The 17056-nt window shown below is 50.1% G+C and overlaps 1 protein-coding gene across 1 annotated transcript; it reads right to left on the bottom strand.

Moving 5' to 3' along the window:
* Positions 1–6866: 6866 nt before the first annotated feature.
* On the bottom strand, positions 6867–15920 carry ZP3 (zona pellucida glycoprotein 3). Its single transcript, XM_008141724.3, has 8 exons — positions 15636–15920; positions 13431–13549; positions 11277–11380; positions 11014–11191; positions 10800–10917; positions 7790–7881; positions 7525–7652; positions 6867–7066 (listed from the first exon to the last, which is right to left on the bottom strand). Exons 1-8 carry the CDS (start codon positions 15918–15920, stop codon positions 6867–6869), a joined length of 1224 nt encoding a protein of 407 aa, XP_008139946.2.
* Positions 15921–17056: the final 1136 nt, after the last annotated feature.

Here is a 17056-nt window from a genome sequence, read left to right as displayed (position 1 = left end):
CCTGAATCCTCTCAATGAGATAGGTGCTATTGTTATCTCCATTTTAAAGATAAGGACTTTGAAGCACGGAGCTTAAACAATGTGTCTAAGGTAACCAGTTGGCAACTGGCAGAGCTCGTCTTTATTTATTTTTAAAATATATTTTTATTGATTTCAGAGAGGAAGGGAGAGGGATAGAAACATCATTGATGAGAGAGAATCATTGATAGGCTGCCTCCTGCACGCCCCACAATAGGGATTGAGCCTGCAACCTGGGCATATACTCTGACGGGGAATCGGGGAATTGAACCATGACCTCCTGGTTCATAGGTCAACACTCAACCACTGAGCCACGCCGGCTGGGCTAACTCATCTTTAAATTGAGGTAGTATCTAACTCCAGATTTGAGCACCCCCATATGACTGGCCCCAATTGGGGGAGGGGTACAGATGACATAGTCTGAGTATTAGAAAAGGCTTTTAACATTCAAAAGATATTTTCTTAAGTGCTTCCATTTCCCTTAGTGAAATGCTGAAGTGGTAGTTATTGATAAAAACCCCACTATAGCACTGGCTGGTTTGGCTCAGTGGTTAAAGTGTTGGCTGTGGACCCTAAGGGTCACAGGTTCAATTCTGGTCAAGGGCATGTAACCTCAGTTATAGGTTCCCTCTCACATTGCTGTTTTTCCTCTCTCACTCTCCCTCCTCCCGCCCTTCCATCTCTCTCTAGAAATCAATGGAAAAAATATCCTTGGGTGAAGATTAAATAAATAAACTGTATGCCCATATTATTGTTTTTTAAATACCCACTGCATACACACCTAGGGACCCCAATAGAATACTGGTGGGAGGGTAGACTAGAAAGGTTCTGGAACCAAGGCTCTGGAGAGGGGAAGAGGTGGAGCTCCGGGGGAGGTTTGCTGAGCCTGCCAGGGTTAAGGATAATGTGGGGAGGCTGGGACAGAGAAGCTCCACAGAGGCAGGAAGGACACTGCCTAGAAGACTGGGTTGCATGGAGGAGAGAACCCTAGAAAAGGGGGAAGTCAACACATTGAGTGTGAATAAGGGGAGAGGGAAGCACTGCCAGGTGTGAGGCTCTGGAGAGATCTGGGGTATAGATAGGGATTTGGGAGTCACCGGCAATGACATTTCCAGATCACCTGGAAAAGACCACAGATGAGAAAAAGTGAGTCCAGGGTTGAGGAACACTGGCCTTCCAAGAACAGGTGAGAGGTGGAAGTGTCTGGGAAGAAGGCTGGACTGGGGGACACTGGATGAGCGTGATGGCAGAGAACCCAGGAAGGCAGTGCTCAGTGGTAACAGACACTCCTGGGAAGCCTAACAGGCTAGTCTCCTGGGAGGACAGCCTATCTCTGGGATAGGGGCTCCTGCCTCCCAGCTTTGGGCTCTTTCAGCTTTCAGTCTGCCAGCTGACTTCAAGAAAGGTTCCACACTTCTGACCTTACTACATGGAGGCCATTGGTGACCACAGAGTGTTTCCATTGACAGGTAGGAGCTGGAGCAGACATTCCTGTGGTCATAAAGGTCAGGAATGCAATCTAGGAGTAGATAGCTCTTTCAAGAACAATCTTTGTGTTCCACACACTGTGGGGTAGGATGGAGGGGGCAGCAGAGGATAAACTCACTTGTGTGTAATGATGCCACTTACATAAGGTTGCTCATGGCTATGTGTGCCTGGAAGGACACCAGCCAACACAGTAACATCCAAGGGCAGGACAGCGGGTGAATTTCACTTTCTTTGTACTTTTCCTGTGTCATTTGAGTGTATCCCCATGAATAGTTTCCATTTTTATCACCTGAAAAGAAAGACTATATTTGGGGGGAAATAATGAGTTCTGATCATGAAAAGAAGCAAAATAGGACAGCAGCAAGAGGGAGTATGGGGAGAATGGACTTCTACTTTTTAGACAGGAGAGAGTGATGTGCTGTGTCCTGTGGCTGCAGCAGGATGGCCCTCAGGAAGCTGGAAATGAGGGAAGCAGGATTGGCCACCTACAAACGGAACTTTAAACCAATACAAATGGCCAAGGGTCAGAATCACCTGCACAGCAGAAGGAGGCTGATTCAATAACCCTGGAATGCTAGGTAGAAAGACTGGGGAAGACTCACAGGTCTGTTGTTAAGTAAAAAGGGTAAGAAAGGTGAAAAAAGGAACTTTCAGAGCAGAGTGTAAAGGAGAACATGTACCTATTTGTGTGGGGGGTAGGGTAGGGGTGTGTTGTTTTGTTTTGTTTTTAATGCACAAACAGGCTTGTAGGCAGAGAAAATTTCTGGGAGGAAACTTAAGATGCTCCAAGACAGTAGGGGATGAGCTAAGATTTTTATTTACTATGTACTTATACTATTTTTTTCTATTAGAAAAATGTGAGAATGCGTGCACGCGCACACACACACACACACACACACACACACACACACAGTGGATTAGGTTTGCCTTGCACACAGGCATGAAGCCTAGGGGTAAGTGGGAGCTGAAACCTTCCTGGCTGGGGCTCTTTGTCCTAAATCAGTGGTTCTTAACCCTTTTAATGCCGTGACCCTTTAATACAGTTCCTCATGTTTGTGGTGACCCCCAACCATAAAATTATTTTCGTTGCTACTTCATAACTGTAATTTTGCTACTGTTAATGAATCATAATGTAAATATCTGTGTTTTCCGATGGTTTTAGGCTCTACAGCAGCAGTTCTCAACCTGTGGGTAGCGACCCACAGGTTGAGAACCGCTAGCAGGGTCGCCTAAGACCATCAGAAAACACAGATTTGTCGATACCCACAGGTTGAGAACTGCTGCTGTAGAGCCTAAGACCATCGGAAAACACAAATATTTACATTACGATTCATTAACAGTAGCAAAATTAGTTATGAAGTAGCAACGAAAATAATTTTATGGTTGGGGGTCACCACAACATGAGGAACTGTATTAAAGGGTCGCGGCATTAAAAGGGTTGAGAACCACTGCCTAAATCATCTGCCCAGAGAGGCAGCTTTTTTAATGTCTCAAAGGCTGGAGTTAGTGTAGCCTTCAGGCCTTCCCAAGCAACTGAGACTGAATGACATGGCCCAAGATGGAATGTGGCTATTAGCCATGGAATGGGGAGTGGTGGCTGCAAGAAACCAAGAGAAACTTAAAATTTTTTAAAAAGTTCTTAAACCTTACTCCAGGTGTCAGGATTTACTGCTTTCAAAGGCTCCAATCCTGGAACCAGCCCCCAGCTCTCCCTGGAGCAAGCACAGATCAAAGAAAACCCAGGCCGCTGTTAATGGGCTTGAGCACTTTCTGATACTTGCTTGTGAAGGCAGAATTTTGTTGCTCAGTCAGTGCCTCAGCTAATTGGCCTCCATCCAACACTCTGGAGGGAGTGTCTGTTTAGAAGCCACAGCTGCTTTGCTCATTATTTCTATTTAATAGCACCTGGCATCTCTGGGTGATGGTGCCCGCTCAAGGGCCTAGGTGTGAGCTACACAGCCAATAAAAGTACAATGGCTTTGCAGCCCCCTCCCCTAAATGAATCGTCTTATGTAAGTCCTGCCCCGTGGAACACATTTTGAACTGGCTCATCCTTGCTAGTTCCCTTGCGGCAAATCCGAAATGGACTGTACGCAGTAAATTCATCTAAGGAGCTTGCTTTTACACTAAATAGTCACAGTGGACCTGTATTACCCCATCCCCAGATAGTGTTCTAGTTATAAGTACTCTGGCACCCTGGTTTGGGATCTAGAGTTGCTCAAGAGAAGGGATCGGTTATAGTGTGTGGACAAACCAGGCTTTTTATCCTAAAGCCCGAGGGCGAGAGGCCCTTTGGGAGACAGTTTTATCTTTCTGGTGGTATCCAACCTTTCCAGGAAAACTTCCATTAGCCCTTAGGGGCAGCTTAGAATCCATCACTAAAAATACCTGTAACCTGTGAGGAAAATTTGTGACAAGTCTTTGAAATAAGCAAAAATATTACTGGGTGTTCTCCAGCTCTTTCAGGTTATCTGATTCCATAAGAGTCTGTGCATTTCCTAGTCTTTGTCTAAGATATTTTACAATTCTGTAAATTGTAGAAAATCTATAGCAATGCAAATGTTTGCAAATGATCGTGTCCTTAGAGATGCAATCAATTTCGATTTCTGCCCATGGGAGAAGCCATTTGCGCATCTATCAGCAAATTCATCTCTGCATTCCTGATTACCTTTTATATAAATCTGTTATTTGCAATTTCCTTTGAACCAGTTTTTTACATCTTAGTTTCCCTCAGTGCATGAGTTAAAACAAAATCTTTGACTCATTTTCATTTTGTATTTGCATGATCATGACTTTACTTTTTTCTTCTCTTGTCCTTTAACATACCTCATCCCTTTTTTTTTTCCTGACTGAAAAGGCAAAATTTTAAACCTGCACAAAAAGTGTTAGTTCACTGAGAGTGTCACAGGATAGAACATGAAGCTACCCCAAACACCAGGGGAAGGGGCAGCTGTAAGCAATGAAATCAGGACAACTGACAGTCCTCTGCCATCTCCCTCCCTTTCCCACTCAAGTTCCATCTTGAGGAGGAAGGCAGGACCCTCTGACATTACTGCTGGAGGGCCAGCTTCGTGCTGAGTTGAGGCCATCTGGAACTGGCTGGGGCTAACTTTCAGGTCAATTCCTAGTCACCCTTCCTCTCTACACCAGGCACATCTACTTCCTCTTCCTGCCGAAGACAACAGAAGTTGAATGAGAGAGGAGTTCCCAGGGTGTTGCAACATTCAGGAACATGAGGGCAAGTAATGGGTGTTAAGGCAGGGACGGTCCCCAGGGTGTCCTGGGAGTAGCCTTTGCTTATAAAACAGCTTGGATTGAACACATGCTGGACACCACGTTTCACGTTAATCCTCACAACAACCCTGAAGTGGAGAACTTCCTCATCTGGAACAGGATGATGTTGCTAAGCAGCAGTAAACAGGCTCCGGCAGGGGTAGAGCTGGGTGCTTGAGAGACAAGCCATCTGGCCCTGAGAGTCCTGCAGCATGAACCAGGATCCCATGTGCTCTACTCACCCAGCCTCCAGACATTCCCATCCTACACCTGAAGGGACCTGCCAAGCCCGTGGTGGCAAGGAGACAGGCTGGCTTTCTCTCAGCCTCCAGGCCATGCTCTCTGCTGCTTCAGCTGATTTTCCTAACAGGCATGGTCCTTCCATGGCTTCAGTGGCTCCTTTTCACCAGCCCTACTCCCTCTCTACTCCATCCTCCTCCAGGGCACAGGTTCTCCCTGTTCTCTCCTCCCTCCACACCCACGGCTCCCCCTTTGCTGATCTAGCACCTGCTAGTTCTTTGAGGGTTTGCAACAGGATCACTAACTCCAGGAAGCCCACCCCTCCTACACCTAGTCTTTTACTCCTTCACACAGCACACCATGACCTACTTTGGGGGCATGATTCCTTCTTGATACAAATCCCCTGACCCAGTGCACTTCAACACACCTGAACCACTAGGGGATTTTGTTACGATGCAGATTCTAGGATGGGGCCTAAAACATTAACCTTCCCACAAATCCCCAGGTGATGCCCATGGTGTTTGCTGATCAGGCTAGGAGGGGCAAGGACCTAGGTCGTGGTCCTTTCTGTACTTCTCAGACCCAGAAATCACAAGACCCTGCTCTGAATGTACTTTAGACGTCGGCTTCTATGCCCATGTCAACACATCTGAGCCTCTGGCCTCAGCCAGACGCAAGGCCACAGAAACAGAGCCATAAGACATGACATTTATTGGCTCCGATCAGTTTATGCTTAACCACCTGGCCAGCAGGTACCAGCCTATTTTGCCGCCGAGGACCTCAGGACTCATAACAAGTAACTAGAAAAGCTGGGATTCTGCAGTGAAGGCAACCTTCACCCAGAGAGAAGAAGAGTCCCATCTCAGATGATGCTGGAGCCAGCTAAGGGCCAGCCCACTCTGAGGGGCTTCACAGCGTTTGCCCCCAGCTTTTGTATTGTCCTCCTTGGAGACAGGACATTATAGTTGTCCCTGGGAAGATGAACCTTCCCCCCAGGAAGGACATGTGGCTGAAAGCCAGGGAAATACAGACTTGCCTTCACAAACCAGCCTGCCCTCTCCACTATGTAGACAGGCAGACTCACACTAGAGGCGCAACAGTACCTAAGATTGTGCTACTTGAACCCATGGTGCTGTTTTCCAGTCTGTCCCTCCCACCCACAACCACTCCAATTCACCCCCATCTGTAGTCACTGCGCTACACCCCAAAGGTTACTTTCTTTTGTGGACGAAAGGGGCCACATGCTGACCTGACAAGCTCAGGGAAGGCCTGTATGACGGTCTTGCAAACTCGGAGACCTAAAGTAACCACAAAGGATGGTCTGAAATAAACCTTTTAACTAAAAGCAGTAACCTGTATCTTCACTGACAAGGTCAACCTTTACCTTAACTGAGCTTGTCTTTTTGCATCTATAATAACATCCTTGAAATGTCTGGGTAACTTGTAACTTCCCTTTTTACAAACCTCTTGGGGCTCAACCTAATGTGCCTGGGCTCCAGGACAGATACCACAAATTCCTTCATTGTTATGTTAATTGTTCCTGCACCCACCTAAGTATGTGTCTATAATTTTACTTTTTATCCAATCCCAGGGGTTTTTGCACTCCCCCCCCCCCCACCCCCCGCTTTGCTTTCTCCCACCTCTCGAATCTATCACCAATGGATTTCATGTAACCTACCTACATCCCTTCCTTTGATTGCAATGTATAAAAATAGATGAGAAACCACCATTCCGTTGAGATATTGCTTCCTGGCAATTGTCGATAGTTTGGCTCAAATAAACTCACAAAATTCTTTACAGGTTTGAATGTTTTGCTAACACTTCTTTTATTGGGAAGCATACACAGGTCACTTCACAGGGTGGAAAGCGGCCCGACGCCACTTGGCAAGGCCCAGAACAATGTTGGCCAGAGTCAGGAAAGCCACCATTGCTAGGACTAACCCCAGCATCAAAGAGGTGAGAGAAGAGGTCGACTCCTCCACATCAGGGTTAGCAGTCTTTCCCAAGAAGATCAGTGGCCCCACTGTGACATCTGCCTCTTCTGTCACTGAAAGATGAGACACCCAAGGGTCACCTTTGTCCCTCACCAGGAATCGGGTTAAGGGTTTTGCTCTGCCTCGGTGGGCTGAACTAGGTCTTGTTTTAATCAAGAAAGCTCAAGCCTTAGCCGGGTTGGCTCAGTGGATAGAGCATCGGCCTGTGGACTAAAGAGTCCCAGGTTCGATTCCAGTCAAGGGCACATGGCTGGGTTGCAGGCTTGATCCCTAGTCGGGGGCGTGCAGAAGGCAGCTGATCAATGATTCTCTCTCATCATTGATGTTTCTGTCTCCCTCTCCCTTCCGCTCTGATAGCAATAAAAATATATTTTGTTAAAAGAAAGCTCAAAATTGCACCCCTAGGAGTAAACATCTTTAAATGGGGGATAAGGGAGAAAAATGTCACCCTAAAATGACAGCAAGTACCCCAAGGGGAGAGCAATAGCCCTATGGCCAACTTAAGACCTACCGTGCCTGCGCCTGCGGGAAGCAGACTCTCGCCGCTGTCCCACTAGTCTCCTGGACCGACTTGGAATGCCGCAGCTGCCGTTGTTACAGCAGTGACAGATATCAGCAGTGCCTTCTACTGGGGACCAGCTGAGAGGGAAAGACGAGAGGATTAGATGACGGTTGCCTGCAAGAAGCAGTTTGCTGATAATATTCATGTTGGGGAACAGACACAGGGCGGTCAGTCAGGTTTTCTACCCCCGCCATGTCCAATCTCCTCTCTTCACCTGTTGGAAGACTTGCTGAAGGAGCAGGCTTTGTTTAGTTGGTCTGGGACTTGGTCCGCTGAAGTGACCTTCAGATGGCAGGTGATATATATCTGGAAGTAAAAGCAGTTATTACTAGGGGAGCTCTAAGCTGTATCAGTGACTTTAATAAGTCATTTCTTATACAACCCTTAACCCTTGGGAGGAGGGGTGGAAGAGCTACATTTTAGAGATGGGCCACAGAAGGTCAGAGGTTAACTTGTCCAAAACTTCAGAGCAAGAAGCAAATTGGATTCTAAATTGGAACCCATCATCTTTAACTTCCCAGCCTTTCCCAAACTTAGTCTAATCACCAAGCATGCCCAACCTAGGCCCATTAAGTCAGAGTCTTGGGGCTAGGGCCAGGAATCAAGCCCAAAGGTGCCATTATCCCCCAGACCACCTGGGGTAGGTAAAATTTGGACAAAGCCAAGGCTCAAGTCAGCTCTGGTCCTCTTGAGAGGGACATCCTCGGCCAGAGGTCCTATTTTATACTCTACGTGGCACATCAACAGCCCCCTGCCAACCCTGCAAGGGCATGGAAATTCTATCACCTTCTCGCTGAAGCCTTCTGCAGAGCCACAAACCTTGGCCACCACCTAGTGGCCAAGTATACAGGCAGGGAAACCATTTTGGAAACAAACAAGGCAGGAGGCACTTCTATCGGCCCCACCACAGAAGGGTTCTGGGGCCTTGAGAGTCCCTATTCCAGGAGGGAACTGTTCTTATCCTCAGCTTCTTCTCAGTACATTTTTTCAGATGCTAACTGGGGCCTAAGATCCTAGGGTGGTTCCCCATTAGCTCTTGAATAAGCTGTTCCTTCTCTCTTCTGCCATGGCCACAGTCAGCCAGGCCACACAGCCCACCTTTGAGGGAGAACCCTCCCAGAGCTTGGGCTACCTGCCACTGATCGGCATTGTCCTCTGGTCTCTTAGTACCTCCCTATCCCTGGAGATGCAGATACTAGCTCAGGCGACCACCTGTATAAAATCTTAGGCCCGTCCTCCCCACTGGACCACCTCTGAAGTCAACCTCAAATCCCTATCCCCAAAAGGATCCTCTAGGCCAGTGGTCGGCAAACTCATTAGTCAACAGAACCAAATATCAACAGTACAACGATTGAAATTTCTTTTGAGAGCCAAATTTTTTAAACTTAAACTTCTTCTAACACCACTTCTTCAAAATAGACTCGCCCAGGCCATGGTATTTTGTGGAAGAGCCACACTCAAGGGGCCAAAGAGCCGCATGTGGCTCGCGAGCCGCAGTTTGCCGACCACTGCTCTAGCCTATGACCCACAAGGGGGGACCAGGACCCTTTCTCAAAGTCTGTTCTCCTTTATCCCCAGTTCCGTGCAATCCAGGACCTGCCATCAGAAGCTTCGGGACATCGCACTAACAGCTTTCATTCCTGCCCCTCCTGCTATCTACCAGTCTGTATCAAACTACTTCTGTTCTCAGAACAGAACTCTGAGCAAGGTGAGGGAGCAGCAACATACTCTTCTACAAATTCACACTGCTTGCCCCTGATGCCTCTCAGCCTTTGAGCCTCTGGTTCAGTGGTTTGCAAACCTGGCTGCTTATTAGCGTCATGGGGAGCTTAAGTGGCTTTTGATGCATTTTCAAGTAAAACAAGATAGACTAGTGGATGGATGATGATATAGTAAAACATTAATGGTAGAACCTAGATGGTAGGTACATAGGTGTTTGCTATAAAATTCTTTCAGCTTAATGTTTGAAGATTTTTATAAGATGTTGGAAAAGGCGTTGCCAACCCTTTCCCCCCCTTAAGTGAAACTATATGGGAATATATGCAAGTATCATCATCACTTTCCAGGGGATTAGTATAGAGCTGGAGTTGAGAACCCCTGTTTTAATCACTTCTCCCTCCTGACCAGCTATTCCAAACTTTACAACCCCTATTCCTAACTTGCTTAAAAGCTACTTGAGCCCAGCTGGCATGGCTCAGTGGTTGAGCGTCAACCTATGAGCCAGAGGGTCATGGTTGGATTCCTGGTCAGGGCATATGCCCGGGTTACAGGCTAGATCCCCAGTAAGGGGCATGCAGGAGGCAGCTGATCAATGATTCTCTCTCATGTTTCTCTCTCCCTCTCCCTTCCTCTCTGAAATCAAAATATACTTAAATAAAAGCTACTTGATTTTTATTTGTCAAATTCTACCAGCACTGTCTGATTATAGGGCAGTCCTACTGGTGCTTCCTGTCCCATCTATCCATACCTCAGTCATCAGGAGCAGTCTACATTTTAGCTCCCACTCCCTCCATCCCCTTAGTTTCAAGTGGGCTTTCTCACTCAGTGGTTCTGAAGGGGTGGGGATTTGTCAGCAATGCAGATTCTAGGCTCCAATCCAGACCTACTGAGCCAGACCCTGGAGGCAGGGCCCAGCAATCTAGTTCAACAGGCCCTCTAGGCGATGCTGATGCATTTGGGTTTCACAAAGTCACTGGTCTAGCCCTATGATCAAGTTTAAGATGCTTCGCTGTATGAAAAGTTCTCACCTGCTTTCCTTGCCCTTCTAGAAAGCCTCTGGAAAGCTGACACCTGCTTTTGTCAACTTCTTTACTCACCCTCCCGCCCCCCCGCCCCCCCATCATCTGGGTTCTGGCCCTGCTGACCTTGGCAAGGACAGGATCAGTGACCTGGTCACCAAATACCATGGTTGTTGGTGCTCATCTTATTTGAACCATCAGCTAAGTCTCCTGGGTTCCTTTTCTACTTTGTTCTATTTCTAGGATCCCTGATTCTGTCTCTCTCCTTCATGGATTTGCTACCTATCTAAGGGACTGTGTCACCCATGCCTTCTCCTTGAAGATCTCTCTAGAGCCCATGGCTTTATCTACTTGGCAAGTTGTGGAGTTACTAGGAAGGGGGCAGAGCTATTAAGTTATTACTTGAGACAACTAGTGAGCTAAAGCAACAGAGTCAGCCCGATTGGCCTGACCCCTAAAGTTCTGGGTATTAAGAAGAGGTATTACCATATTTCTGGAGTCATTAGCAAAGTGGAACACATCCACTGTGAACTGGAGAGTCTCTGGCCCCGGTCTGGGCGCTTTGAAAGCAGATGAAGCATCGGAGAGGCCATCCACGAGACAACTTTGAAGAGAATGAATGAAGAATGAAGTTAAAGGCCGAGGAAGGTGGCATAGGTCATGTTATGAGGGTTCCCCAGAGAGGCAGCCCAGCCCTCACCCATGGAAGTCCACAATGGTGTGATACGGGGAGGCATTCCGATTTGGCGTCGGTGTAGCCACACAGTGGTCCACGAACAGTCGCAGTGGCACGTGGCTGCCAGTGTGAACTTCGGCCTGGAGGTGGGCTGCATCTCCCAGCTGGAAGGTGGGGGACCTCTTCTTAGAGCTCCAGTTCTCTGAAGGACACAGTCAGGAGTGAGAGCCTCTCCCTGCCAGCTCCCCCCCCCCCACCCCCGCCCGCCTCCAGTTCTCCTTGCTTACCCTCCATCAGGTACAGGGAGAAAACCAGCTTCTCCTCCGAAAACACTGTGGTCCTGAAGGGCACCCAGGTGGGAAGGATGGCATGGCTGCTCACGTTGCCCTGCCTGGGAAGAGAACAGGAGCTACTTGTCGTGGGGCTCACCCCATATGGCTCCACATTAGAGGGGGTCTCGCTTCTACCTCATTGCAAAGTCTTTAGCTGTGACCCAGCCAGACAGCTAGTCAAGGCAGCTGAACAGACACATGAAGTCTGAGCCTGTCCCTTAACCTCCTGCACTCCACATGTGTGAGTGGTTCCTCCCAGCCACGAGGACATCTGAGCTACAGCATGAAGGCAGCCATCTCAAGTTACTTTGGTTTCTAGACCCACATCTGCTCCTTGTGAAGGTTCACCTGGGAGGCTCAGGTGTGGGGTCTGAGGCCACAGTCCCTCTCTGTACTACTCAGGATTCTTGAGGCCAGTCCTAGTGAAGGAGTCTTCAGAGACAGATGCAGCTAGGCCTCTGGTTCTTTTATATATATAAATATGTTTTTATTGACTTGAGAGGGGACTGGGCAGGAGAGAAAAACATTGATCACCTGCCTCCTGCATACTCCCTTCTGGGGATGGAGCCCGCAGCCCAGGCATGTGCCCTGACCAGAATCAAATCAGCAACCTTTTTGGTGCAAGGGATGATGCTCAACCAACTGAGCCACACCGGTCAGGGCTTGAGGCAATCTTTTAAATCCACTTCTCTAACATGTGTGCATGCTTGACCTTGCTCTTAGGCCAGGATTTTTAGCAATGCACCCAAATTCACTAAACAATCTATAATAATAAAAGCGTAGTATGCTAATTAGACCAGACATCCTTCCTTCCGGACCAAGCAGCAGCAGGCGGGGGCCACAGGCCTCTGGTTCTTGAGAAGCTAGTGAGATACTCTGAGCCTAAACTGAGACAGGAAGTCCCTGGAAGCAGTCAGGTGTCTCAAGACGTCTGCCCCGCTGACCCCAGGGGGGTCTCATGGAAAAGGCTACTTCAAGAACCAGACCTCGGCTAACTGGAGCTAGGATAAGGTATCTCAGCCCGAGACAAGCCTCCCCACGGTCCGCAGACATCAGGCCGGTGAGCCAACAAGCTCTGCTCCGTCCCCAGCAGAGCTATTTTGAAGTGAGAGATGGCCATGATCCCAGCAAGGCTTCAAGTCTCTCTGGCCAATAGGAGGGCAGGGACAGAGCCCTGCCCTTGGCGACTCCATCTCCCCCACCCAACATCATCAGGCACCCAGCTCCTCCAGCTCTCTAAGTCAGCTGCCACAGGTCAGGTCTTCTCTGATCCCAGTCTCCAGCTGGTCCCACCAGCTCCCACATGTCTCTCCTACCAGCTACCAGAGGACCTTCCAGGTTGAAGAATCAGTTCTCATTCTGTTTGGCGCTTGGGGAGGGGCACCTGCTAAACTGAGCCTGAACACCTTCACTGCATCTCTGGCCTTTAGAACCCATCTGTCCCCCACCCTTTATTAAGCCATAGGCACCAGGCCCCCAGGCTGTAGTCCCAACTAGTGACTCACTGCTCTCCCCTGGGGTGTATGTGGCTCTGCCTAGACTGTCTCAGCCTCACCTGTCCCAAGTCCCTATCCAGGATCTTGTTCTGGGAACTCCTCCCTTGACCTCTCTCCCGGCGCATACTCATCTCTCTATCCTCATGGCATCAGCACCATCCTCCCCTACCTTCCCCCAGAGGGGCGGACAGATTAAGACCTACACCCTCTGCACTCAGCCCAGCACAGGACCCTGTGTTGTGTTATAAGCCACAGCCACCCTCTCCTCACACCGCAGTGCCAAAGTTCACGGGCACTGCTTAGTGCTCAGGGCTTGAGGGGCTTCCCCCACCCACACACGTGGACTGGGTTAAATCACAGGGAAACAGCCGGATGTGTTGGTCAGGGCTCGGAACCTCCCCCTACACTATTGAAAAAGTGTTCTGAACTCCAAGGGGCAGCTGTGGTCCAGATGCATTGCAGAGGCTCAGGAGGCCCCTGACTCCACCCAGGGCTGAGGGCAGTGACCACAGCCCACGCACGTCCACCTTCTTGCAGCCATGCTGCTGGGAGGCCGACGGGATTGCCAAGGGGCCTTGGCACCAGTGGCAGCGACAGCTCCTCCCGCACTGACCTGGGGAAGCGGCATTCTATGGGCACCTGCACGCGGTTTGTCCTCACGATGGACAGGTTTCCCACAGGGCGGGGGTTGTGGAGCAGGAAGGTGCTGTACACCAAGGCGTCCTCGGTCACCTGAAGGAAAGGGGAGGGTCAACCCCACCAGCTTCACCTGTCAGAGCTGGGCCCAACCTATGCCAGGGAGCAGGGAGGGGAGCCCAACGGAGGCCGGGAGAACACAGGCCCCGACCCAAAGCCTGCTGTGCTGCGACCCAATGGAGAGCCTGGGCAGGCACCCCCCTCACACCTCGGTTTTTTTGGTCTTGAAGAAGTGTTGAGGGCACTGCAGGGGTCTGGTTCAACTCCCAGAGCTCGAGGTGTTGGGCATGTTCCTCTGCTCAGGCTGCCACCCCAATCCACACCCAGTTTCCTCTTCCAGGGGAGGCCTGGGGCCAAGAAAGCCACCAGGATGAAGCCAGAAAGTTCCAAGTTACTTTGGTTTCTAGGCCCACACCTGCCCCTTGTTAAGTTCCCCGTGGAGGCTCAGTTAGCACTAGGGTGCCCTGCCTCTTCTGACTTATTCTCTGGCCCATTTCACAGAAAGCCGAATGGGTTCCGTGGCTGCCTGAGGCAGGACCGAGTACGGGCAGGTGCCACTGGAGCAATTTGCAGCTTCTAATCAGCTTTTCAGGAGATCACCTGGGGCCCAAGTGGTTGCCTGGCCCACCCAACCCCTCAACCTTCAGGGGAGAGCTCTAGCTTTCTATTAAAGAGTGCCCAGACAGACCAGCTGCATAATTTGTGGGGCCCATTGCCAAATGAAAAGGTTGAAAAGGTAAGGTTTTCAGGACAGCAGGGTAGGAAACCAAGCGTGGGCTGTGGAACGGCACAGGAGTGTTCCCAGGCAGCCCTGACCCCAGGTGATCCTTATCAGGCGAGGTTGGGAAAGCTCCCTTTCACTTGTGGGAAACACTGCACTTGTCAGGCTAGTGGAGTCATCTGGGATCTTAGAGATACTGATGTCTGGCTCCCCCTTCTGTTCTGGTTTAGTCTATGGGAACCGGGAGTTCTAAAAGCCCCAGCTTAGTTTTAACAGCTGAATCTAATGCAAGGATCTGAGAGTTACTAAGCTAGACTAATTCCTTAAATAACTACCGCACCTCACTGGCTTCCCAGCCCTCTCCCCTGGGATACAAGGGCCCAGGAGTCTCCAAGGCAAACCCTGGGAACCACACCTAAAGCTAGAGCTCCAGGGGATGCCTCCAGGGGCCTGGCTTGTCCCGCCCCAGCCAACTACTAAGATTCCAGTCCAGAGCTGGGTGGGCAGAAGGGGGAGCCCCATGATGGAGGGGAGGACAGGTTCTCCATGAAGCAGAATGAAGCAGGTCCAGGGCAGTGGTCGGCAAACTGCGGCTCTGTTGACTAATGAGTTTGCCGACCACTGGGATAGGGGCTTAATCAGAAGGAACAACAACAGCCTGTAATTACTGGAATCGAGAGTCTAGGTCAGTGGTCAGCAAACTCATTAGTCAACAGAGCGGCAAGCCGTGGCTCGCGAGCCGCATGTGGCTCGAGAGCCGCAGTTTGCCGACCACTGGTCCAGGGGATTGTGGACCAGCTTGGGATCTGTGCCCGCCAGCCCTGCCTTGCTGGAAGGTCCCTCCTAGTCTGAGGATAGCAGTTTCATTACAGCATTAATTCAATTAGCCTGTGGTAAAATTGGTCTCGTTATAGGCCAGTGGTTGGCAAACTGGGGCTCGTGAGCCACATGTGGCTCTCAAGCCGCAGTTTGCCGCTCTGTTGACTGAGTTTGCCGACCACTGTTATAGGCCATTTTGCTGAAAGGCACAGAACCTATTCATGACATTAAGTGAGGACTTACTAACCCCCCACTTTAGGGTAGAGGTCTGGCCTGGACAACTCAGTTCTCCCGAACATGCCCCCCACATTAAGCTCTCACTCCCCAGTCTGACCTAAAATGCACTGCCCTCTGGACTCCACCCACCTACCTAATTTGGCCAACTAAAGGCAGGAGCCACCACCTCTTCCCCGGCGCCCCCTCCCCTGCTCCCAGCCCAGCTTTAGGCCTCAGCTGCTCCTCCTCCCACCCCACAGGTGAAAGGGAGCTGCCCTAGTCCCAGCTACATGGTCTCTGAATCCACACTCCCCATTGCAGGCCACCTCTCCCATGTCCTCCCACCCTGCCAGGCCCAAGCCTCACCTGCAGGCTGTTGCCACACTCATGTAGCCCCACCTCAAACCTGACCACATCATCGGTGTCCATAGAGACCAGGGGCTCACAGTCCTCGGGGCCCAGGGTGAGGTCTGCAGGCCTGATGAGCTTCCCGGTGCCAAAAAGGTCTTTGCTGACAGTGACCAGGAGCTGGGCCTCCAGACACTTCACCACAACGCGGGGGGTCCCCCTCTGCCATATGGGCTGGGAGTAGCACAGCTCCGTGCCTCCCCAGAGCAGAAAGCAGATGAAAAGCCCATAGCTCAGCGCCATGACACCTCCAAACACTCCCTCTGGTAACTGCTGGGCAGCCAGCACCTGCCCTCTTATCCCCTGGATGATGGCCACTCACACCTGGGCTCCCACCTGCCCCCCCACCTCAGCCAATCCCGTCAGCTAGGCTCTTGCTGCTCAAACTGGCATCCCGTGCAGCAGCATGAGCATCACCTGGAGTTTGTCGGCAATGCAGGCTCTCAGCCCCACCCAAACCACAGGGTCAGAATCTGGTTTTACACTCCCTCCCCGGTTGATTTGTATTCATGTTAAAGTGTGAGAAGTGTGACCTGGCAGCCTGGTCAATCGTAATGTCTCATCCCTTTCTACTCCCACCCCTCGTGCCCACCCTTTGCTGGCCCTGTCCTCATAGCCCACTGAGGGAGCTAAGAGCTGTCCCAGGTGGATGGGGGAGGCCAAGAGAAAGGTCTTGATTGAAGGGTGGGTAGAATTTTATTGGAGAAGGCAGGTAGCTTATTCCAAGTAAGAGCAGGAAGAGGCATCATTAGGAGCTGGCAAATTTTGACCTGCTGCCCAACATTATGGAAGATAGGAGGGGAGGTCAGTTTAGGTAGAGGCAGCTGTGTGAATAGAGGTGTAGACAGGACACTGGATGGGCGGGGGAGGGGGCAATTTGAGCTCAGAGTTGCTGGAGCTTCAGATTGGGGGAGCGGAGGAGCAAGAGTGGCAGTTTAGAGGGCTGGGGAGGATCCTGAAGGTGCGGGCTGAGGGGTTGGATTTTACTCTGCCGTGGAGAAGCACCACAGAGGGGCCTGAATCAGGTGAGGAATCTGGTTAGCTCTGCCTGGAAGCCTTGACTGGAGTCATGGGTCAGGAGGCTACGGCACCAGTCCTGGTGGCAGAGGGTAGAGAAGGACGGACAGGGTCAGCATTTACAATGGCCTACTCTGCCAGGCCTGGGTAAAACTCCTTCCGGAGGGAAGGAGAAATGCAAAAATTAATGGCACTTAATTCCTAGGGTAGAAGTATGTACTCAGTTGTAAATGCATGCCTCTAAAGTAATTGAACCACAAATAGAAATAAATAAATAAATAAATAAATAAATAAATAAAGTAATAGAACCATAAATTTAAATTGCTGAAATACCCCATTGGTATTTGTGTGTGTGTTTAATA

Source organism: Eptesicus fuscus, chromosome 4 (assembly GCF_027574615.1).
Source record: "Eptesicus fuscus isolate TK198812 chromosome 4, DD_ASM_mEF_20220401, whole genome shotgun sequence".
Taxonomy (NCBI): Eukaryota; Metazoa; Chordata; class Mammalia; order Chiroptera; family Vespertilionidae; genus Eptesicus; species Eptesicus fuscus.
This window is presented reverse-complemented; position numbering and strand designations above follow the sequence as displayed.